At 40.1% G+C, this 24844-nt stretch overlaps 1 protein-coding gene across 4 annotated transcripts in view; it reads left to right on the top strand.

Moving 5' to 3' along the window:
• Positions 1-24844, top strand: part of TEDC2 (tubulin epsilon and delta complex 2) — a 293826-nt gene that overhangs the window by 111894 nt on the left and 157088 nt on the right. For 3 of the 4 annotated variants that reach the window (XM_053694966.1, XM_053694967.1, XM_053694965.1), the window contains one exon: positions 22213-22705. In XM_053694966.1, coding sequence (XP_053550941.1) covers positions 22213-22705 — 493 coding nt within the window. The remainder of the gene's footprint in view (positions 1-22212; positions 22706-24844) is intronic. The other variant, XM_053694968.1, reaches the window with a different exon arrangement.

A 24844-nucleotide genomic window follows, 5' to 3' on the forward strand; every position in this document is an offset into this window, starting at 1 on the left:
TCCTAGTTATAGAGCAGCTGAAGAAGATACATCTCTTTTGAGGACTTTCACAGGTCCAAGGTTCCTTGCCCTAGCAATGTTGTGTGTGCTGTTTTCCACTTTTTGACTTATGCAAGGCAGCAGGGTGACTTTCTCTTTCATTGGAAGCTGGATATTAATTTCTACCATAACTAGATTTGGAAGAAACATTCTACATAATGAGGCCAATTTAACAAAGGACTTTCGGACCTGATCCGACAGTGCGGATCAGGTCCGTAAGACCTCGCTGAATGCTGAGAGCAATACGCTCTCCGTATTCAGCATTGCACCAGCAGCTCACAAGGGCTGCTTCATAACCGCTGTTTCTGGCGAGTCTGAAGACTTGCCAGAAACACGACCCTTCAAGCTCCACTCTGAGCTTGATAGATAGGCCTCAATGTATTAGCTTCCAACAGAAGACAGACGTTTCTCTGGGGCTTCAAGCTCATTTTACCAGAGCAGTTTCAACTTGTGTAAGGCAGCAGCACTGCATTATCCTCATACAATATTGAAGCACTATTAATTCATGCCTATGCTGGGTTTGGCAGAATAGTTTTCCCATACTTTGTTGACTTTTAACTGTTTCATGTTTTTCTTGTTTACCCATCTTTGTATTTTACTGCCCAGTAAATCATCATTGGAGCCACTAGGATAATCCAAGATAAATGAAATCTGAAAATTAAATTATATCTTGCCTTTTTTTTCTTTATATTTGTGCACTAGGAAAGACAGACAGGGAGGGTTGGAAAGTTAAACCCAAAATATGAGCTATCAGACTTTGGAATTCTGTCCAGTCCATTTAAAATGCACCAATATTCATTTTTGACTGCCAATAAAATACTTTGCTTTTGGTATGTGATAGGGAATTATGTCATAATAAGGAAAAAAATTAGTTGTCTTTTTTTATGCAAATCTTCTTAAGTACAGATAATTTAAATTCTAGTCCTCAAAGATCACAAACAATTTTCCAAATGAGGTTCTAGCAGTGATAAATGCACGGCATGCAAGTTACCTGGGGTTCTCCATCACTTTCCCCCAAGAAATCACAAATATTCAAAAAGGTAACAGCACCATCTCATCTATAAAAAATGTCTTTATTCAATGGATTTGGGAGAATAAAGGAAATATGTTATGGATAAAGTGGAGCTGGTGGTTAACTTTTTGAATATTTGTGAGTCCTTAAAGGTCAGGAACAGACTGTTATTTTGGGATTCTTGCTGGAGTGCCTGCAATCGTACATAGGGTTGCTAGGAGTCCAGTATTTAACCGGACAGTCCAGTATTTCAGTAAACTGTCCAATAAAATTTCTGCAAAAATACTGGACACCAAAATGTAAATTTTGAAAAAAAAAGACTCTTGAGAAGCAAGCAGCTAAAGTTTAAAGGTCTCTTAATAATCTGTGCATTTCAAATATGTAGGGAAAGGAAAAAATGCTGTCCTAAAGGTTACTATCACACAGTGGTACTGTTCTGTTTGTTACTTGTAGTCACTGGGGTAACATCTCTGCTCTGTGTTTTATTCTTGGCAATCTTGGTTGGTGTATTGTGTGTGCTACTGGTGGTAAAGATCATAGGCAAGATTACAAGTTGCGTGGCAAATCAGTTGAGAAAACACAGCACACGTTTTGGCTTTTTCACATTTGGGCATTTGGGGTTGCGCAGCTATTGCAAGTTTGCCAAATAACTTATTTTGCATGCGCATTAAGCCACGTAATCTAAACAGCCAAATTGCGTGCTCGTTCACATATTCCCCATAGATATCATTGGAAAAGACAAATAGAGCAAAAAACAAAACAAAAAACCCAATTTGTTGCGCAAAGCCCTTGATGTATTCTCCTCGAAAAGTATACATGAAAATGTGAATATTTCATATTGCGAAAATGTTTTCGTAACGGAATATGTTCTAATTATTTAAAAATAAATATTTCTCTATATACAGTATGTGACGATTTTTGGGTTGATATATATCTATTTATAGCAAGATATGTATATGAGTATATTTACATCTAGATATCTCGAGATCTATATGCGAATATCTCTTTGAAAATCCATCTGAGATATTGTTTAATGTGCATAAGATTATAATGTACAATATTTCTCTTACTTGGTGTATTCAGTCCACGAATTCATCCTTACTTGTGGGATATTCTCAATCCGTACAGGAAGTGGCAAAGAGAGCACACAGCAAAGCTGTCCATATAGCTCCCCTCAGGCTCCGCCCCCCCAGTCATTCTCTTTGCCGCTCTAACAAGTAGCATCTCCACGGGAGGGTAAAGAGTTTGTGGTGTTAGATTTGTAGTTTTTAATTCTTCAATCAAGAGTTTGTTATTTTAAAATAGTGCCGGTTTGTACTATTTACTCTGAGGCAGAAGGTGATGAAGATTTCTGCTGAGAGGAAAAAGATTTTAGCATGTTGTAACTAAAATCCATTGCTGTTCCAACACAGGACTGTTGAGTACCGGAGAACTTCAGTTGGGGGGAACAGTTTGCAGGCTTAACTGCTTAAGGTATGCTCAGTCATTTATTTCTAGACCTGGTAATGCTAGAAGACTGACAGAAATCCCCATGAGGGAAGGTAAGCCATTTTCTGAGACGCAGTATAGAAGGATGGCTTCAGTTAAGGGCTTAAATACTGGTAGACACTGTGATGGGCTAAATCGATTATTTTATTGATGGAATATTAGATTTATTTAAGTGTTTGAAACGTTGTAAACACTTTTTGAGGTTTTTATTTCGTCTGGCATATTATCAGATGCCTAGTCTGACTCAGGAAGGCCCCATAACTCTGGACTGAAGAGGGAGGGGGCCTCATTTTCGCGCCTCATTTGCGCAGTTGATTTTCAAGGCAGCTCATGCAGCTTCATGTGTAGAGTCCTGAGAGTACAGGAGGACATCAAGGAGGTTTATATTTCTGCTACAAATAACCCTAAGGGAAGGTAGGGCCGCAGCAAAGACTGTGGCACCGTGCTGTAGTGTGTTAAACCGGTTGTTTACTGCAATTTGCTCCGGTTTGGTCAATAACTGGTTAATTGATTTGAAAATTTGTGTGCAATAATTTCAAATCATTAGGATCATGTGGTGAAATTTTCATAAAGATCGGATTTTTTTGGTGATTTGGAAAAAAAGTGTGTGCTTTTTATTATTTAAAGACACAGTAACGTTTTTTCAAAAAGTGATTTTTTCTGTATTGTAGTGCTGTATAACTCTGTCAAACATGTCTGAGACTTAAGATTGACCTTGTTCTTTATGTTTAAAAGCCATGGCGGTGCCCCCATTGCATTTATGTGTCAAGTGTGCTAAATCATCTAAGCATTTTAAAGACCATCCAGTGACAATTAAAAATGTAGCCCAAGATGATTCTTTAACAGAGGGTAATGAGGATAGTCCTTCTTCCTCTCCCCATGTGTCGACACCAGTTACGCCCGCGCAAGCGATGCCTAGTACCTCTAGCGCATTGGCCCCTATTACTTTACAACAATTAGCAGCAGTAATGGATAATTCTCTTGCAGCATTTTTATCTAAACTGCCAGTTTTTCCAAGAAAGCGTGATAGCTCAATTTTAAATACAGAGGATGAGCAATCAGACGCTGTGGATAATTTATCTGTAGTACCCTCACAAAACTCAGAAATAGCAGTGAGGGAAGGTCTGTCTGAGGGAGAAATTTAAGATACAGGAAAAGTTTCTCAGCGGCCAGATTCAGATTCCTTAGCGTTTAAATTTAAGCTGGAACACCTCCGCATACTGCTTAAGGAGGTTTTAGCTACGCTGGATGATTGTGACCCCATGGTGGTCCCAGAAAAATTGTGTAAGATGGACAGGTTTTTAGAGGTCCCTGTTTACACTGAGGCATTTCCGATCCCAAAGAGGGTGGCGGATATTGTGACTAGGGAGTGGGAGAGACCAGGTGTACCCTTTGTTCCTCCCCTATCTTTAAGAAAATGTTCCCCATAAACGACCCCAGACGGGACGAGTGGCAGACGGTCCCTAAGGTAGAGGGGGCTGTTTCAACACTTGCTAAGCGTACAACTATACCAATAGAGGACAGTTGTGCTTTCAAAGATCCTATGGATAAAAAATTGGAAGGATTGCTGAAGAAAATTTTTGTTCAGCAAGGTTTTCTACTTCAACCAATTGCCTGCATAATTCCTGTAACTACTGCAGTGGCTTTTTGGTTTATGGCCCTGGAGGAGTCGCTCCAGAGGGAGACTTCATACGATGAGGTCATGGATAGAATTCATGCTCTAAAGCTGGCTAATTCTTTAATCACTGATGCCGCTTTCCAGTTAGCTAAGCTAGCGGCGAAAAACTCAGGTTTTGCCATCATGGCGCGAAGAGCGCTTTGGCTCAAATCATGGTCGGCGGATGTGTCGTCCAAGACAAACTGCTAAATATTCCCTTCAAGGGGAAGACCCTTTTCGGCCCAGAGCTGAAAGAAATTATTTCAGATATCACTGGGGGCAAGGGTCATGCCCTTCCACAAGATAGGCCGTTTAAGGCCAAAAACAAGGCTAATTTTCGCTCCTTTCGCAACTTCAGGAGCGGACCTGCTGCAACCTCTACTGTCGCAAAGCAAGATAACGCTTCCCAGCCCAAAGCAACCTGGAAACCCTTGCAAGGCTGGAATAAGGGTAAACAGGCCAAGAAGCCTGCTCCTGCTACCAAGACAGCATGAAGGGGTAGCCCCCGATCCGGGACCGGATCTAGTAGGGGGCAGACTTTATCTCTTTGCTCAGGCTTGGGCAAGAGACGTTCTGGATCCCTGGGCATTAGAAATAGTTGCTCAGGGGTATCTTCTAGAATTCAAGGATTCTCCCCCAATGGGAAGGTTCCACAGTTCTCGTTTGTCTTCAGACCAAACAAAGAAACAGGCGTTCTTACGCTGTGTAGAAGATCTCCTAAAGATGGGAGTAATACACCCAGTTCCAATTGCAGAACAAGGACTGGGCTTTTACTCAAACCTGTTCGTAGTTCCCAAAAAGGAGGGAACTTTCAGGCCAATCCTGGATCTAAAGATTCTAAACAAATTCCTCAGAGTTCCATCTTTCAAGATGGAAACCATTCGGACAATCTTGCCGATGATCCAGGAAGGTCAATATATGACTACCGTGGATTTAAAGGATGCGTACCTACATATTCCTATCCACAAAGATCACCATCAGTTCCTAAGGTTCGCCTTTCTGGACAAACATTACCAGTTCGTGGCCCTTCCTTTCGGGTTGGCCACCGCTCCCAGAATTTTCACAAAGGTGCTAGGGTCCCTTCTGGCGGTGCTAAGACATTAAGGCATTGCAGTAGCACCTTACCTAGACGAGATATTAATACAGGCGTCGTCTTTCCACAGAGCCAGGGCTCATACGGACATTGTTCTGGCCTTTCTAAGGTCTCACGGGTGGAAGGTGAACGTAGAAAAGAGTTCTCTGTCCCCGCTTACAAGGGTTCCCTTCCTGGGAACACTAATAGACTCGGTAGAAATGAAAATCTTTCTGACAGAGGTCAGGAAGTCCAAACTGTTGAACACCTGCCGAGTTCTTCATTCCATTCCTCGGCCATCTGTGGCTCAGTGCATGGAGATAAGTGGTTTAATGGTGGCGGCAATGGACGTAGTCCCTTTTGCCTGAATTCATCTCAGACCACTGCAGCTGTGCATGCTCAAGCAGTGGAATGGGGATTACGCAGATTTATCTCCTCAAATACAAATGGACCAGAAAACCAGAGACTCTCTTCTCTGGTGGTTGTCTCAAGATCACCTGTCTCAGGGAATGGGTTTCTGCAGACCGGAGTGGATCATTGTCACGACCGATGCCAGTCTGTTAGGCTGAGGTGCAGTCTGGAACTCCCTGAAGGCTCAGGGTCTATGGTCTCGGGAAGAATCTCTTCTCCCGATAAACATTTTGGAGCTGAGAGCGATATTCAACACGCTCCAAGCATGGCCTCAACTAGCGGAGTCCAAATTCATCAGATTTCAGTTGGACAACATCACGACTGTAGTGTACATCAATCATCAGGGAGGAACAAAGAGTTCCCTGGCGATGAAGGAAGTAACCAAGATCATCAAATGGGCGGAGGATCACTCCTGCCATCTATCTGCAATTCACATCCCAGGAGTAGACAACTGGGAGGCGGATTATCTGAGTCGTCAGACTTTCCATCTGGGGGAGTGGGAACTCCACCCGGAGGTCTTTGCTCAGCTAACCCAGCTATGGGGCATTCCAGAATTGGATCTGATGTCGTCCCGTCAGAACGCCAAACTTCCCCTTTACTGATCCAGATCCAGGGATCCCAAGGCAGCATTGATAGATGCTTTAATAGCGCCTTGGTCATTCAGTCTAGCTTATGTCTTTCCACTGTTTCCTCTTCTCCCTCGGCTTATAGCCAGAATCAAACAGGAGAAGGCTTCGGTAATTCTGATAGCGCCTGCGTGGCCACGCAGGACTTAGTATGCAGACCTAGTGGACATGTCATTGGTCCCACCATGGAAGCTGCCATCGAGGCAGGATCTTCTAATTCAAGGTCATTTCAATCATCCAACTGACTGCTTGGAGATTGAACGCTTAATCCTAGCTAAGCATGGTTTTTCTGAATCAGTTATAGACACTCTGATACAGGCCAGAAAGCCTGTCACCAGGAAAATTTACCATAAGATATGGCGGAAATATCTTGGTTGGTGTGAATCCAAGGGTTACTCATGGAGTAAGGTTAGGATTCCGAGGATACTGGCTTTTCTCCAAGAAGGATTGGAGAAAGGTCTGTCAGCTAGTTCCTTAAAGGGACAGATATCTGCTCTGTCTATTCTGTTACATAAGCGCCTGGCAGCTATACCAGACGTTCAGGTGTTTGCACAGGCCCTAGTTAGAATCAAGCCTGTTTACAAGCCTGTGGCTCCTCCTTGGAGTCTAAATTTAGTTCTTTCAGTTCTTCAAGAGGTTCCGTTTGAACCTTTACATTCCATAGATATTAAGTTATTATCTTGGAAAGTTTTGTTTTTAGTAGCCATTTCTTCTGCTCAAAGAGTCTCTGAATTGTCTGCTTTGCAGTGTGATTCACCCTATCTGGTGTTCCATGCAGATAAGGTTGTTTTGCGTACCAAACCTGGTTTTCTTCCAAAAGTGGTTTCTAATAAGAATATTAACCAGGAAATTATTGTTCCTTCTCTGTGTCCTAATCCAGTTTCTAGGAAGGAACGACTTTTACACAATCTTGACGTGGTTCGTGCTTTAAAGTTCTATTTAAAAGCGACTAAAGATTTCAGAAAAACATCATCCTTGTTTGTCGTCTACTCTGGTAAGAGGAGAGGTCAGAAAGCGACTGCTACCTCTCCTTTTGGCTGAAAAGCTTCATCAGATTGGCTTATGAGACTGCTGGACAGCAGCCTCCTGAACGAATTATGGCTCATTCCACCAGAGCTGTGGCTTCCACATGGGCTTTTAAGAATGAGGCTTCTGTTGAACAGATTTGCAAGGCAGCGACTTGGTCTTCACTGCATACATTCGCCAAATTTTACAAATTTCGATACTTTTGCTTCTTCGGAGGCTATTTTTGGGAGAAAGGTTTTGCAAGCAGTGGTGCCTTCCGTTTAGGTTACCTGACTTGTTCTCTCCCTTCATCTGTGTCCTATTGCTTTGGTATTGGTATCCCTCAAGTAAGGATGAATCCGTGGACTGAATACACCAAGTAAGAGAAAACAGAATTTATGCTTACCTGATAAATTTCTTTCTCTTACGGTGTATTCAGTCCACGGCCCGCCCTGACATTTAAGTCAGGTTCAAATTTAATTTAAAATAACTACAGTCACCACTGCACCCTATGGTTCTCCTTTTTCTCCTAACCGTCGGTCGAATGACTGGGGGGGCGGAGCCTGAGGGGAGCTATATGGACAGCTTGGCTGTGTGCTCTCTTTGCCACTTCCTGTAGGGATTGAGAATATCCCACAAGTAAGGATGAATCCGTGGACTGAATACACTGTAAGAGAAAGAAATTTATCAGGTAAGCATAAATTCTGTTTTTCATTATCTCCATATATCTCCATTTATGTCTCTATACATATAAATCCATGTTTCTCTGTGTGTATGTGTTTGTCAATGTAAAATCCCTTCATCTGCTTTTTTTTCTCTAACACCTGAGATATTGTATCTTTTTAGCCCTTATAACTTTTGTGTGCAATATTTTTATAAATTAATTTTTATTAGATACTGGTAATGAGTGTAATCTTAATTTGTAATGTATTTTTTAAGTATTTTGTTAAACTTTTATGTCGCGCAAAACTGATTACAGCTCCTCGAGCGCGAAAAGGATTGTTGCATAAAAGGCGAATGCGTGCGCGCAATTTTTCAAGACTTGCAATAGCTGCGCAATGGAAATTGATTGTGAAAAGACCATATAGCGCACAGAAAACTCATACTGCGCAACTTGTAATCTTGCTCCATGTGAAGGGTTAAAGGGACACTGTACCCAAATTTTTTCTTTTGTAATTCAGAAAGAGCATGCAATTTTAAGCAACTTTCTATTTTACTCCTATTATCAATTTTACTTCGTTCTCTTGCTATCATTATTTGAAAAAGAAGGCATCTAAGCTTTTTTTGGTTTCAGTACTCTGGACAGCACTTTTTTATTGGTGGATTAATTTATCCACCAATCAGCAAGGACAACCCAGGTTGTTCACCAAAAATGGGCCGGCATCTAAACTTACATTCTTGCATTTCAAATAAAGATACCAAGAGAATGAAGAAAATGTGATAATAGGAGTAAATTAGAAAGTTGCTTAAAATTTCATGCTCAATCTGAATCATGAAATAAATTTTTTGGGTACAGTGTCCCTTTAAATTATTAGTGTGTGTTTTACAGACAGCCAAGAGGATAAAAGTAGGCTGGTACTGAGTTTTTTTTGGGAGGAGCCACTTACCACCTTTGCCTAATCATAGGTCTACAAGTTGTGCAGTATTTTTGTGGAGGGCAACTGGCAACCCTACTCATAAGTGAACGAACAGGCTTATTTTCTATGTGCTCACACATGGAGATACCCTCCACAAATTAAAATGTAGTGTACTCGAACTTCCTTTGGCCAGAGATAGAGAATTAATTTTACTGTGGTTTATTCCTTCTCATGCTTAAACCTCTGCAGCACATTATGTCTTCATCTCTGTCACTGCCGGCTACCAGCAGATTATTATTCTCTGGAGATATAGCATATCATCATATCATTAACTTTTACAGAAGAGAATCATTATTTTTGACCAGTTGTACACTGGCATCAATATACAAAGATCAAAATACATTAATCCGTATTCCATTCTGTAACATAGCACAGAGTGTTCCCTTTTTTCTGCTATTGGAAGCTATGTTGTTGTTAAACAGATCAGCAGGCCATCACTTCTCCTCTGCAGAGCAGTTGAAACACGTTCCCTTTCAACAGAACATCATAATATTGCTTAGAGAACAGCAGCAACCTTTCTAATTTAGTCCATCTTCAAGACAACGAGCATAATGCATACTTAGGTTAAGATGTGCTAATTTATGCTAATGTTTCTCCTGCTGACAATTTTCCATCTCCCTCTGTGTTTTGATTAAGAGAGAAATAAGCAATATTTCTGCCATCTATTTTTAGAATCCTTTATCCCCAAATGAGGCCATTTAACTCCTTTGTTGCCAAAAAATTCGGCAAGATTTTACACAGCAAGGCAGTGTTAATGGGGCATTAAGCAGTAATATTCTAATATACTGGATATAATGATGTATTCTCTCTCTCTCTCTCTCTCTCTCTCTCTCTCTCTCTCTCTCTATATCTATCTATCTATCTATCTATCTATCTATCTATCTATATATATATAAAGATATACACTGCAAGGGGACAAGACCTGGTGGTGATCTTTGTAGTCAGGCCTGACTTTTCCTTTGTGAACTGCTGCATGTGACCAAGGCTCCAGTGGGAGCTGAAACGTTATGCTACTTTGGCATTAAAAGAAGGTGTTTTTTCTAATCTCGTGTGCTGGCTTTCTTTGCGTGGGACTACAAGGATCACCACCAGGTCTTGTCCCCTTGCAGTGTATATCTTTGTATGTTTCTATTGGCCGTGCACTGAGTGGTTACAACGTTGGTGAGTGCTGATCTTTTTCGTTACTATATATATATATATATATATATATGTGTCTTTCTGTCTTGTTTTTTGGCATTCTAGATAAATCAGCCAATAGGATTTAAGCAGCTCTCATCCTATTGGCTGGTTTAAAAATTTCATCTAATAGGAATGCAAGTTACCCCAATATAAAACGGGTACCTTGCATTTATTCTTCAGTGTGCGGAGACAATCACACAAAGAGGATCCCCAACGCTGGATGGCCCCGCTGCAACCTTCGCTCCTTGGCACCTTTTCTCCTGATGAAGAAAGTAGAATGGTGAGTACTTATTTTGGGGTTAGTGGGTTTTTTTTTTTTTTCAGGAGGAGGCAAAGAGCACCACAGTTAAACTGCTAATTCCCTTACCCACAACCCCCAGTCATTCTCTTTGCCTTCGGTGCATGGAGGAGGTGAAGTTTAGGTGTCTGAAGAAAAATGTTGATTTAATCTACAAGCAAGTTTTGAGATATAGCTGTATTTCACGTAATTCCTTGCAGTCGAATAGTGGTGGCTTTAAAGCAGTTAGGAACTTGTAAAGAGGTACTTACTGCGTTTTCCTAACAATTGCTGCCCCAGTTTAGAAAGCCAGAGTTGGCTACTCTGTTCTTTCTTTTTCAAAGGTCTCTGTGAGGAACTGTGTTCTTTCATACCTTCTAACTGTCTACATGCTGGACAGCGGAGCAGGTAAGTGCTTTTTCTTCCAGTTGGGGAGACCATATCCTTAAATTAAAAGACACTGCTTTTTTATTGGGACATAGATAATTCTGTTGTATGGATTAAACTGGGGCATAAAGCAGGCACTGTAGCATGTGTGAGACTAACATTTAAACTCTTTTAAAAAGAAAGGGTAAAATGGTTTTATTAGGCTTTAATTTCTGACATATATTTACTTGATAAAACAATACAAGTTTACACTGAAAGCAAGGCTGAATTTTCTATTTCAGCAGCTTATTTATTTCTCCATTGCTGTAAAATAAAACGATGCAACATTTTAAACTGTCAGGTTTGAAAAAACGGTTATTTCTGGTACTCAGTGTACCAGTAAGTAATGCCTCTTTGTGTCGCAGCAGTAATTTGAGCTCAGCAGTTGCGGTCACATGACCGGCTTTACTTCATATCGTTTCTGAGGAAAATGTTGTTTTTCTCCATTTCTGGGTGATCCAGTCTTAATTGGTAGTAATAAGGCACCTCAGTAATTGAGGTGTGGGATTGCCTGAGGGGTATTTTAGACTTTTATTTGATGATTATTAAATGTTTTTTCTTTAACTTTTCTCACATCATTTTAGCTGGGGATCGATCCTAATTTGGGATAAAATTTAAAGTGTATTTTTTCCTTGGCATATTTTTTAATTGAATATAAAAATCTTTGAAACTTATCTGTACAAGTTGATTTACTGTTTCACAACATGTCTGATATGGAGCAAGAGACTGCTATCATGAATTCATGCTTATTATGTTTAGATGCACAAATTGCAGCTCCTTTGCAATTTTGTTCTTCATATGTCAAGAAAACCTTGCAAAATAAAAGTCAAATTTTTTAGCCTAATGTCTCTCAGGATGATGCTGTTAAAATAATAATAATAAAAAAAAAAAAATACCTCCTCTTTCTCCTGCTATGTCTCAAGCCTCAATGATGTCACATGCAGTGCCCTGCGGTTCCTCTATAACTCCTAGTGGAATTTATTTAAAAGCAGAAATTGCTGCCCAGGTATCTTCAGCGGTATCTGCGGCATTAGCTGCCATTCCCATATTACAGGGAAAACGCAAGTGGAAATCTAGAAATCCTGAAAGGAAGGTGCCTGTCCTCAGTTCTGCTTCTCAAGTTGTCCTTTCTCATAAGTCTGATGAGGTATATACATCGGGACTTTCTGAGGGTGAAATCTCAGATTTTGACAGTATAATTCCTTCTTCTGAGACTAAGGTGGTATCCTTCAGATTTAAGCTTGAACACCTTTGTGTGTTGTTAAAGGAGGTTTTAGCTACTTTAGATGACTTTAATATTCCTGTTGTCACTCCTAAGAAATCTAGTAAACTTAATAGTTTCTTTGATGAACTTTCCACTTCGGAGGTTTTTCCTGTGCCGGACCTTGCTAGGGAGATTATCTCACAGGAATGGGAGAAACCAGGGATGTCTTTTTCCCCATCTCCCATTTTTAAGAAAATGTTTTCTGTCGAGGACTCCATTAAAGACCCTTGGTATACTGTACCCAAAGTTGAAGGGGCCATTTCCACTCTGGCTAAGAGAACCACTATTCCTATTGAGGATAGCTGCTCTTTTAAGGATCCAATGGACAAGAAGCTGGAGGCTTATTTGAAAAAGATTTATGTTCATCAAGGTCTCCAATGGCAACCTGCGGTGTGTATTGCCATTGTGACTAGTGCGGCATCTTATTGGTTTGACACCTTGTCTGATTCTCTTCAAGTAGAGACTTCCTTGGATGAAATTTAAGATAGGAGTAAAGCTCTTAAGTTGGCCAATTCCTTTATTGCAGATGCCATTTTAGAGGTTGTTAGACTAGGAGCTAAAACGTCTAGTTTCGCTGTCCTAGCCCGCAGGGTGTTATGGTTGAAATCCTAGTCTGCGGACGTTTCCTCTAAAGTCAAGCTTCTGGCGATTCCTTACAGGGGCAAAACCTTGTTTGGACCTGGTTTGGCAGAAATGATCTCTGATATTATGGGTGAAAAAGGGTCTTTTCTACCTCAAGATCAGAAGAATAGGCCTAAAGGACATCAAAGTAATTTTTGTTCCTTTTGTAACTTCAGAGGAAAGCCTTCCCCTTATTTTTCCAAGCAGGAACAATCCAAGTCTTCTTGGAAACCCAATCAGTCTTGGAACAAGGGGAAACAATTAAAGAAACCCGCAGTTTATTCCAAATCAGCATGAAGGGTTTGCCTCAATCTGGGATTGGATCAGGTGGGGAGCAGACTTTCTCAGTTCTCTCAAACCTGGATACAAGATGTCCCAGATTCCTTGACTGTGGACATAGTATCTCAGGGTTACAAATTGGAATTCAAGACTTTTTCTCCCAGAAGCAGATTCCTTTTCTCAATATTATCTGCAGACCAGATAAAGAGAGAGGCGTTCTTGAAATGTATACAACATCTTTCTTCCCTGGGAGTGATAGTTCCAGTTCCAGTGCAGGAACAGGGTCTCGGGTTCTACTCCAACCTATTTGTGGTTCTCAAAAAAGAGGGAACTTTCCCTCCCATTCTAGATTTGAAGTGTCTAAACAAGTTTCTCAAAGTTCCATCCTTCAAGATGAAGACTATACGCTCCATTCTTCCTTTAGTACAAGAGGGTCAGTTAATGACAACTGTAGACCTAAAGGATGCATATCTTCATGTTCCTATTCACAGGGACAATCACAGATTCCTGAAATTTGCCTTTCTGGACAAACATTTCCAGTTTGTTGCCCTTCCATTTGGTCTAGCCACGGTTCCCATAATTTTTTTCAAAGGTTCTGGGGGCTCTTTTGGCAGTTATTCGTTCTCGTGACATTGCTGTGGCACCCTACCTGGATGACATATTGGTTCAGGCGCCATCTTTTCAACAAGCAAAATCTCACACAGAGATATTGTCTTTTCTTCATTCCCACGGATGGAATGTAAATCTGGAAAAAAGCTCCCTTTCCCCTGCTACAAGAGTAGTGTTCTTTGGGACCATAATAGATTCTCTATTGATGAAGATTTTTATGACAGAGGTCAGGAAAAACTAAATCATTTTCTCTTGCCTCTTTCTTCAGTCTACTGTTCATCCTTCAGTGGCTCAATGTATGGAGGTAATCGGTCTGATGGTGGCTTCCATGGACATCACTCCTTTTGCTCGATTCAATTTGAGAGCTCTCCAGTTGTGCATGCTCAGACAATGGAATGGCGACCATCTATCTATCTCAGAAAATAGAATTAGATCAGTCGTCAAGGGATTCTCTCTCTCAGGAACATCTTTCTTAGGGCACATGCTTTCATAGACCTTCCTGGGTGATCATGACCACGGACGCCAGCCTGCTAGGCTAGGGAGCAGTCTGGAACTCGTTAAAAGCTCAGGGCCTTTGGACTCAGGAGGAGTCTGCTCTTCCCATCAATATCTTGGAGTTGAGGGCGATTTACAATGCTCTATTGGCTTGGCCTCAGTTGTTCTCAGCCCAGTTTATCAGGTTCCAGTCAGACAACATAACCTCTGTGGCTTACATCAATCACCATTGAAGAACTTCAGTGGGCAGAGACCCACAATTACTGTCTGCCATCCACATACCAGGAGTAGACAACTGGGAAGCGGATTTTCTGAGCAGACAGATTTTTCAGCCCCGGGAATGGGCACTCCATCCGGAGGTGTTTTCCAGCTTAGTCCTCAAATGGAGGGTGCCGGAGTTAGATCTGATGGCGTCCCGTCAGAACGCCAAGCTTCCAAGGTACGGTTCAAGGTCAAGAGATCTGCAGGCTGTTCTGATAGATGCTCTTGCGGTTGCTTGGGTTTTCAGGTTGGAATACCCGTTTCCTCCGTTTGCTCTCCTTCCACGAGTCATTGCTTGTATCAAACAGGAGAGGGCGTCGGTGATTCTAATAGTCCCTGCGTCGCCTAGCAGGATCTGGTTTGCAGACCTAGTGGAGATCTCATCTCTCCCACCTCGGAGACTACCTCTGAGGAAGGACCTCCTGATTCAGGGTCCCTTCCTTCAATCTCGAAGCAGTCAAGTTCAGAGAAACAAGATTTGGATGAACGCTTAATTCTGTCTAAGCGTGGTTTTTCTGAGTCGGTCATTGAGACCATGATTCAGGCCCGCAAGCCTGTTACTAGAAAGATTTAACATAAGATATGGCGTAAATATCTATTGGTGTGAATCCAAGGGCTCTTGGAGTAGAATTAGAATTTTATCTTTTCTTCAAGAAGGCCTGGAGAAGGGATTGTCAGTCAGTACCCTGAAGGGTCAGATTTCTGCTTTATCTGTTTTACTACAGATATGTGTGTTTACTACAGATGTGCCAGATGTGCAATCTTTTTGTCAGGCCTTGGTCAAAATCAGGCCTGTCTTTAAGTCTGTTGCTCCTCCTTGGAGCCTTAACCTTGTTCTTAAAGTTTTGCAGCTGGCTCCGTTTGAGCCGTTGCATTCCATAGACATTAAGTTATTATCTTGGAAGGTTTTGTTTCTTGTTGCTATCTCTTCTGCTCAAAGAGTCTCTGAACTCTCAGCTCTGCAGTGTGATTTCCCCTTATCTTATTTTTCATGCCGATAAGGCGATTCTTCGTACTAAGTTAGGTTTCCTTCCTAAGGTTGTTTCTAATAGAGATATCAATCAGGAAATTGTTGTTCCTGCTCTGTGTCCTTTTTCTTCCAAAGAACATTTGTTACACAATTTGGATGTTGTATGTGCTCTTAAATTCTACTTACAGGCGACTAAGGATTTTCACCAGTCCTCTGCCCTCTTTGTCTGTTTCTCTGGGAAACGTAAAGGTCAGAAAGCTACTGCTACTACTCTTTCTTTTTGGTTACGAAGTATAATTCATTTGGCCTAAGAGAATTACGGCTCATTCCACAAGAGCTGTTTCCTCTTCTTGGGCTTTCAAAAATGAGGCTTCTGTGGAACAAATTTGCAAGGCTGCAACTTGTTCTTTTCTACATACTTTTTACAAATTTTCCAAATTTTATATTTTTGCCTCACTAAGGCTTCTTTTGAGAGAGAGGTTCTTCAAGCGGTGGTGCCTTCTGTTTAGGACTGCCTGTCTTGTCCCTCCCTATTTATCCGTGTCCTCTAGCTTGGGTATTGGTTCTCAACAGTAATTACTCAAGCCGTGGACTCGCCATATCTTGGGAAAGAAAAACAAAATTTATGCTTACCTGATAAATTTATTTATTTCCGGATATGGTGAGTCCACAGCCCCACCCTTTATTTTAAGACAGTTATTCTTTTGACTATAACCTTACTCCTTTTTCTTCATTTCCCTTCGGTCGAATGACTGGGGGTTGTGGGTAAGGGAGTTATACTTAGCAGTTTAACTGTGGTGCTTTTTGCCTCCTCCTGCTGGCCAGGAGTGATATTTCCAACAGTAATTACTCAAGCTGTGAACTCACCATATCCGGAAATATATAAATTGATCAGGTAAGCATAAATTTGGTTTCTTTTTTTTTTTAAATGGCACTAAAGAGCTGATTGCCTTTTTAAGGTCAATGCCCATACAAATGTCCCTTTAGGGGCAATGGGTAGCTTAGATTTTTTTAGAGTTATTTTTTTTTTCCTAGTGTTTTTTTTTTTTTTAAGATTAGGGATTTTTTTTTATGGGCACTTAAGAGCTGATTGCCCTTTTTAGGGTAATGCCCATACAAATGTCAATTTAGGGGCAATGAGAAGCTTAGGTTTTTTTTTATTTTGGGGGGATAGTTGGGGGGTTGCTTTTTTATAGTGGTATTAGATTAGCTTTAATTTTTATTATTTTGGATAATTGCATTTATTATTTTTTTGTAATCTTAGATTTTCTTTATTTTTCGTAATTTTAGAGGTTTTTTTTTGTAAAGTTAGTTTGTTTTTGTTTTTTTCATAGTGTTAGGATTTTTTAATTTTTTAATTTTTTTTCATAGTTTTATTTTTTTAAAGGTTAGGTTTTTTTTAATGTTAGGTTTATTTATAGTTTAATATCAGTTTTTTTTTTAATTTCACAGGTTAGATTTTATTTATTTTAAGGTAGTTTTATTGTAACTTTAATTTAAAGCTAGCAGGTGTTAGGTTTATGGGTCAATAGTTTAATTTAGTGTGTCGCGATGTGGGGGAAGGCTATGGTTTAGGGGTAGAGGATAATAGGTTTATTTTATTAGTAGCGATGTGGGGTGCCAGCGGTTTAGGTTTTAATAGATTTATTTTAGTAGTAGCGATGTGGGGGGTTGGCGGTTTAGGGGTTAGTAGATTTATTTAGTGTTGGCTATGTCGGGGGCATTTAGATTATGGGTTTATGTTAGGTTTTTTTTTACATAACTTTCTTGTCTCCATAGACATCAATGGGGATTGTGTTATATCGATCGCAAATTCCGAAACAGGGCTGATTGCCCTTTTAAGGGTAATGCCCATACAAATGTCAATTTAGTGGCAATGAGAAGCTTAGGTTTTTTTTTATTTTGGGGGGGGGGGTTATTTTGTGGTTGCTTTTTTTATAGTGGTATTAGATTAGCTTTAATTTTTATTATTTTGGATAATTGCATTTATTATTTTTTTGTAATCTTAGATTTTCTTTACAGAGAGTGCAGAATTATTAGGCAAATGAGTATTTTGACCACATCATCCTCTTTATGCATGTTGTCTTACTCCAAGCTGTATAGGCTCGAAAGCCTACTACCAATTAAGCATATTAGGTGATGTGCATCTCTGTAATGAGAAGGGGTGTGGTCTAATGACATCAACACCCTCTATCAGGTGTGCATAATTATTAGGCAACTTCCTTTCCTTTGGCAAAATGGGTCAAAAGAAGGACTTGACAGGCTCAGAAAAGTCAAAAATAGTGAGATATCTTTCAGAGGGATGCAGCACTCTTAAAATTGCAAAGCTTCTGAAGCGTGATCATCGAACAATCAAGCGCTTCATTCAAAATAGTCAACAGGGTCGCAAGAAGCGTGTGGAAAAACCAAGGCGCAAAATAACTGCCCATGAACTGAGAAAAGTCAAGCGTGCAGCTGCCAAGATGCCACTTGCCACCAGTTTGGCCATATTTCAGAGCTGCAACATCACTGGAGTGCCCAAAAGCACAAGGTGTGCAATACTCAGAGACATGGCCAAGGTAAGAAAGGCTGAAAGACGACCACCACTGAACAAGACACACAAGCTTAAACGTCAAGACTGGGCCAAGAAATATCTCAAGACTGATTTTTCTAAGGTTTTATGGACTGATGAAATGAGAGGGAGTCTTGATGGGCCAGATGGATGGGCCCGTGGCTGGATTGGTAAAGGGCAGAGAGCTCCAGTCCGACTCAGACGCCAGCAAGGTGGAGGTGGAGTACTGGTTTAGGCTGGTATCATCAAAGATGAGCTTGTGGGGCCTTTTCGGGTTGAGGATGGAGTCAAGCTCAACTCCCAGTCCTACTGCCAGTTTCTGGAAGACACCTTCTTCAAGCAGTGGTACAGGAAGAAGTCTGCATCCTTCAAGAAAAACATGATTTTCATGCAGGACAATGCTCCATCACACGCGTCCAAGTACTCCACAGCGTGGCTGGCAAGAAAGGGTATAAAAGAAGAACATCTAATGACATGGCCTCCTTGTTCACCTGATCTGAACCCCATTGAGAACCTGTGGTCCATCATCAAATGTGAGATTTACAAGGAGGGAAAACAGTACACCTCTCTGAACAGTGTCTGGGAGGCTGTGGTTGCTGCTGCACGCAATGTTGATGGTGAACAGATCAAAACACTGACAGAATCCATGGATGGCAGGCTTTTGAGTGTCCTTGCAAAGAAAGGTGGCTATATTGGTCACTGATTTGTTTTTGTTTTGTTTTTGAATGTCAGAAATGTATATTTGTGAATGTTGAGATGTTATATTGGTTTCACTGGTAAACATAAATAATTGAAATGGGTATATATTTGTTTTTTGTTAAGTTGCCTAATAATTATGCACAGTAATAGTCACCGGCACACACAGATATCCCCCTAAAATAGCTATAACTAAAAACAAACTAAAAACTACTTCCAAAACTATTCAGCTTTGATATTAATGAGTTTTTTGGGTTCATTGAGAACATGGTTGTTGTTCAATAATAAAATTAATCCTCAAAAATACAACTTGCCTAATAATTCTGCACTCCCTGTATTTTTCGTAATTTTAGAGGGTTTTTTTTTGTAAAATTAGTTTGTTTTTGTTTTTTTCATAGTGTTAGGATTTTTTAATTTTGTAATTTTTTTTTTATAGTTTTATTTTATTTTTTTAAAGGTTAGGTTTTTTTTAATGTTAGGTTTATTTATAGTTTAATATCAGTTTTTTTTTTTTATTTCACAGGTTAGATTTTATTTATTTTAAGGTAGTTTTATTGTAACTTTAATTTAAAGCTAGCAGGTGTTAGGTTTATGGGTCAATAGTTTAATTTAGTGTGTCGCGATGTGGGGGAAGGCTATGGTTTAGGGGTAGAGGATAATAGGTTTATTTTATTAGTAGCGATGTGGGGTGCCAGCGGTTTAGGTTTTAATAGATTTATTTTAGTAGTAGCGATGTGGGGGTTTGGCGGTTTAGGGGTTAGTAGATTTATTTAGTGTTGGCGATGTCGGGGGCATTTAGATTATGGGTTTATGTTAGTTTTTTTTTTACATAACTTTCTTGTCTCCATAGACATCAATGGGGATTGTGTTATAGCGATCACAAATTCCGAAACAGCACGTGTTAGTTTTTTTTCTAACACTTTTTCCCGATTGATGTCTATGGGGGGAAAACATGCACAAGCACGTCAAGTCAGGACTTGGCTTTTGTGCGGTATGGAGCTTATCGCACCATAACGCACAGCACAAGAAGGTTTTTCTGTAACTTGTAATGGCAGCGCTATGGAAAATGCGGTGCTGCTAAATTTTTAGTGTTACTTACGCACCGGTTTTAGCGCATAACTTGTAATCTCTGTGAATGTGCTCACTGCTGTGGAGTTATTTATAAGTCAGTACTGATTGGCTAAAATGCAAGTCTGTCAAAAGAACTGAGATAAGGGGCAGTCTGCAGTGGCTTAGATACAAGGTAATCAGAGGTAAAAAGTATATTAATATAATCATATTGGTTATGCAAAACTGAGCAATTGGTATTAAAGGGATTATGTATCTTTTTAAACAATAACATTTCTTTCCAATGGCAGGGAGAGTCCACAAATTCATTTAATACTGTTGGGAAATACAACACCTGGCCATCAGGGGGAGGCAAATACAACGCAGCTAAAGCATTAAGTATCCCTCCCACTTCCCTTACTCCCCCAGTCATTCTTTGCCTTTTTCTACTATAGATGGTAGGCAGAGAACGTACTATGAAGCTTATATCAATTGTCAGGGAGGAACAAGGAGTTCCCTAGCTATGAGGGTGGTCTCTTGCATCCTTCAATGGGCGCAGTCCACATCACGTGAGTGGACAATTGGAAGGCTGGTTTCCTACGCAGAGAGACTTTACATCCCGGGGAATGGTCTCTTTATCAGGAGGTGTTCTTCGAGATAACCCTCAGGTGGGGTGTCCCGGAGATAGACCTTATGGCCTCTAGTCTCGATAAAAAACTGCCCATATACGGGTCGGGATCGGGGGATCCTCAGGTAGTGTTGGTGGATGCGTTAGCAGTTCCATGGAAGTTCAAGCTTATTTATCTGTTTTCTCCATTTGCTCTCCTTCCCCGAGTAATCACCCGCATCAAGCAGTAGCTGGCCTTTGTGATACTAATTTCTCCAGCGTGGCATCGCAGGACTTGGTTCCCAAACCTAGTGAAGATGTCATCCTCTTCTCCTTGGAGGTTGTCTTAGAGAGCAGACTTTCTCCTTCAAGGTCCGTTCCTTTACCAAAATCTAGATTCTCTGAGGATGACTGCGTGGAGATTTAACGCCTAGTGCTGTCAAAGAGTTTTTTTCTGACAGGGTCATTGATACTCTAATCCAGGCTCGTAAGCCGGTGACTCGTCAGATTTATCCCAAGGTGTGGCGTACATATCTGTCCTGGTGCGAGGATTGAAGTTTACCTTGGCTTTTGTTCTTTTGTTTCTTCAAGAAGATTTGGAGAAAGGTTTGTCGCCTAGTTCTCTAAAAGATAGATTTCTGCCCTTTCTGTGTTGTTACACAAGAGGTTATCTAATCATTCAGATGTTCAGTCCTTTGTTCAGGCCCTGATTAGAATTCGGCCTGTGTTTAAAAGCCTCTTAACCTTGTTCTTTGTGTTCTTCAACGGGCTCCGTTTGAGCTTATGCATTTTGTTGACATAAAAAGTTTGTCTTGGAAGGTTTTATTTTTGTTAGCTATTTTTTCTGCTCGCAGTGTTTCTGAGTTATCTTTACAGTGGGATCCCCCTTATCTTGTTTTCCACGCGAATAAGGCCGTTTTACGTACCAAGTTGGGTTATCTACCGAAAGTTGTCTCTGACCGCAATATCAATCAGGAAATTGTAGTTCCTTCCGTTTGCCCTAATCCTTCCTCTCAGAAGGAGCACTGTTGCACAATCTGGATGTGCTTTAAAAGTCTATCTTCATGCAACCAAGGATTTTAGACAATCTTCTTCCTTGTTTGTTTTGTATGCCGGTAAGCGCAAGGGTCAGAAGGGCACTGTGACTACTCTTTCTTTTCGGAACAAAACCTCCATGGAACAAATCTCTAAGGTGGCTACCTGGTCCTCTTTACATAACTTTTCCAAGTTTGATGTTTTTGCCTCAGCTGATGTTTCCTTTGGTAGATACACACTCCAAGCAGTGGTGCCTTCAGAATAGGCTTGTCTGCCTTTTCTCCCCCTCCCTGTTCATTCTGTGTCCTATCTAGCTTGGGTATTGGATTCCCAACAGTAATGAATGAATTTGTGGACTCTCCCTGCCATTGGAAACAAAACAAAATGTATGCTTACCTGATAAACTCTTTTCTTTCTTGGCAGGGAGAGTCCACAAACCCTCCCTATTAGTTTTAGGTAGCGTTTTTCCATATCTTCTGGCACCTCTATACCCCTAGTGTTTCTCTTACTTTTCCTTTTTCCTCGGGTGAATGATTGAGGGGATAAATGGAAGTGGGAGGGATAATTAATGCTTTGGCTGGGGGGTCTTTGCCTCCTCCTGGTGGCCAGATGTTGTATTTCCCAACAGTAATGAATTAATTTGTTGGCTCTCCCTGCCAGAAAAAGAAAATAATTTATCAGTTCAAATTCACATGCATTCTATTAAAAGGTGTAAGCCCTTAATTCCCCACACATTGAGAGACGAATATACAGCGAATAATACAAGAAGGTGACTCTATTACATGTCAATATTATTCATATTTTCATAAACGAATCATAATATATCATCAATATTATAAATATTATAAACTTATAATTAACTTGATAACAATATTGTTATGACACTTTTAATTAAATATATTTTAAGCAAATAAATTAACATCTGATTCCATTTTCTCCTTTCCTTAGAGACTGAGCCATCCATGCTAGAGTTACAAGAGGTGGAGCTGCTAAATAAAGTTTTAGAGAAGGCCCTAAAAGTGCGTGGAAATAACAGATCAGATCCCCCTTCTAACAAGGTACCGCCCACTATCTGCTCTACCCATGCCAAGGCCTCATCCTGTCCATCAACAAAAGAAAAGCCTCCTACACCTGCTTCCAGAACTTCTGCTTCAAGCACAAAGCCTGGTGTCTACCTGTTGAATCCTCCTTATAGGACCAACCATGAAAAGAAGAGAAACCATGGCCCTGGGAAAGCTGCGGTAAATAAGCTGTTTAATAAGGCTTCTTCGGGCCAGCTGGCTACAAAAAAAGATACCTATGATAGGGAACGGCAAACAGAAACCATGGAGGACTCAAGCAAAAAAGAGAGTACAATAGTTAAGGCTGCATCTCATTCTACCTCAGCCATGGAGGCAGCAGAAGAGAAAGACCATCAGTATTTCACTCTGAAGGATAAAGGGTAAGTGGATGATGTGACAGTTGAATATAAATTGTATTGCAGCATTTGTTCCCCTTTAATTTGTTTCAATTATCCACTTTACCTGATGGTGTGTATTAACTTTTTTATGAATAGCTCCTTTACTTTTAATTTGGTGTTTGAAATAGCTGATTTTGCCTGTGGTATCTCTACCTTTACAGAACATTTCAATTCTTAAAGGACTTAAGTAAAGTCAAAATTAACCTTCATGATTTGGAAAGAGCATTCATTTTTAAAGGGCCATAATACCCCAATGTTTAAACACTTGAAAGTGATGCAGTATAGCTGTAAAAAGCTGACTAGAAAATATCACCTGAACATCTCTATGTAAAAAGTTTCTAAGTAGCCACATTCCATTGTAAATGACTTCTAAGCAGCAAATCAGTATGTCTGTCCCTGGACAGCGGAAGGAGCGAGCTTACGTGCACACTCATCTTATTTCCCTATTCAGCTTAAGGAAGTTTACAATTAAATATCATGAGAGTTAAGTGAAATCTCATGAGATCACAGTAAAATAGTTCATGACCTCAGCACTGTTGATACTGATTGGCTGCTGTTCATTTCTTCATTTTTTTTTTACCTGCAGCTGGGCAGTAACTGAGTATAACTTTTTACACAGCACTTTCTCTGGTGAGCTGAGGAGATTGTGAGGTAAAATATCTTCCTTTTTTACATAGAGATGCTCAGGTGATATTTTCCTGTCAGCTTTTTACAGTTATACTGCATCAGTTTCAAGTGATTTAGCATATGAGTATTATGTCCCTTTAAGAGACTTTCTAATTTACTTCTATTATCAAAGTTTACACAGTCTTTTTATATACACACTTTCTAAAGCACCAGCTCCTACTGAGCATGTGCGCAAGTTCAGAGTATATGTATACTAGTCTGTGATTGGCTGATGGCTTTCACATGATATAGGGGCCGTCAAATGGGGAAAGAAACTACTGCTTATTTGAAACTCAGACTAATTTCTATTGCATTGTCTTTTTATTGTGCACTTGTTAGTTATTCACTTCTACTGTATTTAATAGTCCTTTAAGTATTAGCTATAAAAAAATCTATATAAACATAGGCAGCAGAAGCTATAAAATGTTTGTTTTAATTTTTTCTAATTATTGGGCTTTGGTATACACACAGTGATAAGGAAACATTTGTGTGTATAGAGAGTGATAAGATAAGGTGGCTCCTGCTGAAATCTCAGTCCATTGTTGTCTCAAAGAATAAAAACAGCTATTTCATATACAAAAATAAACAAAATGGGACAATTGCTAATACAATTTATATTCTACAGCTTGTACAACAAGTCATTGGGAATACATTATAGGGACAGTGTACTGAAAAACTAGATTCCCTATAATGTGTTACCAATGAATCTGAGTGCATAACACCTACAACTGTATTGGGAATGTTAGGTCCTTACCTACAATGAATTTTGTGCAAAGCAAAAACTATAGTGGATAATGAGATATGAATAAATGAATGCGCGAAGTAGGTATTAGAAGACCTGGATCTAGTAATCAGCTTGTAGAGTAGGCATCTGATGAGTGAAAATCAAATAAATCAACTTGAAGTATTTAGTTTTTGGTCATTGGCTCTTCTGAGGAAATGAGTTACAGAATTATTTCAGACATTTAGATACTGATTTCCATGAAGTTATGTTTTAAAGAGTAAATCTTTATAAGGGAAATATCTTTAAATCTGTGTAGAATTAATTTAAAGTGATGGTAAAGAATACTTTAGTTAAATGGACAGTGTACTGTTCCCAGTGATCCATTTAACTTGCTTGAGCGTATTCAATTGTTTACAGATAGATCCTTTACCTTTATTTCATAAGATGGTGAAAGTAGCAGAGCTTTAACCACCCCCCCCCCCAGTTTCCATGATACAATTTTTTGCCTCCAGCAAGGAGTGATGGTGAAACTGAAGTGCAGATCTACAAATCATTTGAAAGGGGCTCACTAATCGATCTGAGACCCATTATCCTCTTCAGAGAACCTCTGAACAGGGCAGTGGAGGACAGGAGTTCATCCAGGCTGTGATTCTCTTCTCCCTGTGTGGAGATGCCACCAGCAACCCAGGTGAAATGTGTGCATGCTCGCCAATCTCCTGGTCTACAGTGTG

Source organism: Bombina bombina, chromosome 11 (assembly GCF_027579735.1).
Source record: "Bombina bombina isolate aBomBom1 chromosome 11, aBomBom1.pri, whole genome shotgun sequence".
Classification (NCBI taxonomy): domain Eukaryota; kingdom Metazoa; phylum Chordata; class Amphibia; order Anura; family Bombinatoridae; genus Bombina; species Bombina bombina.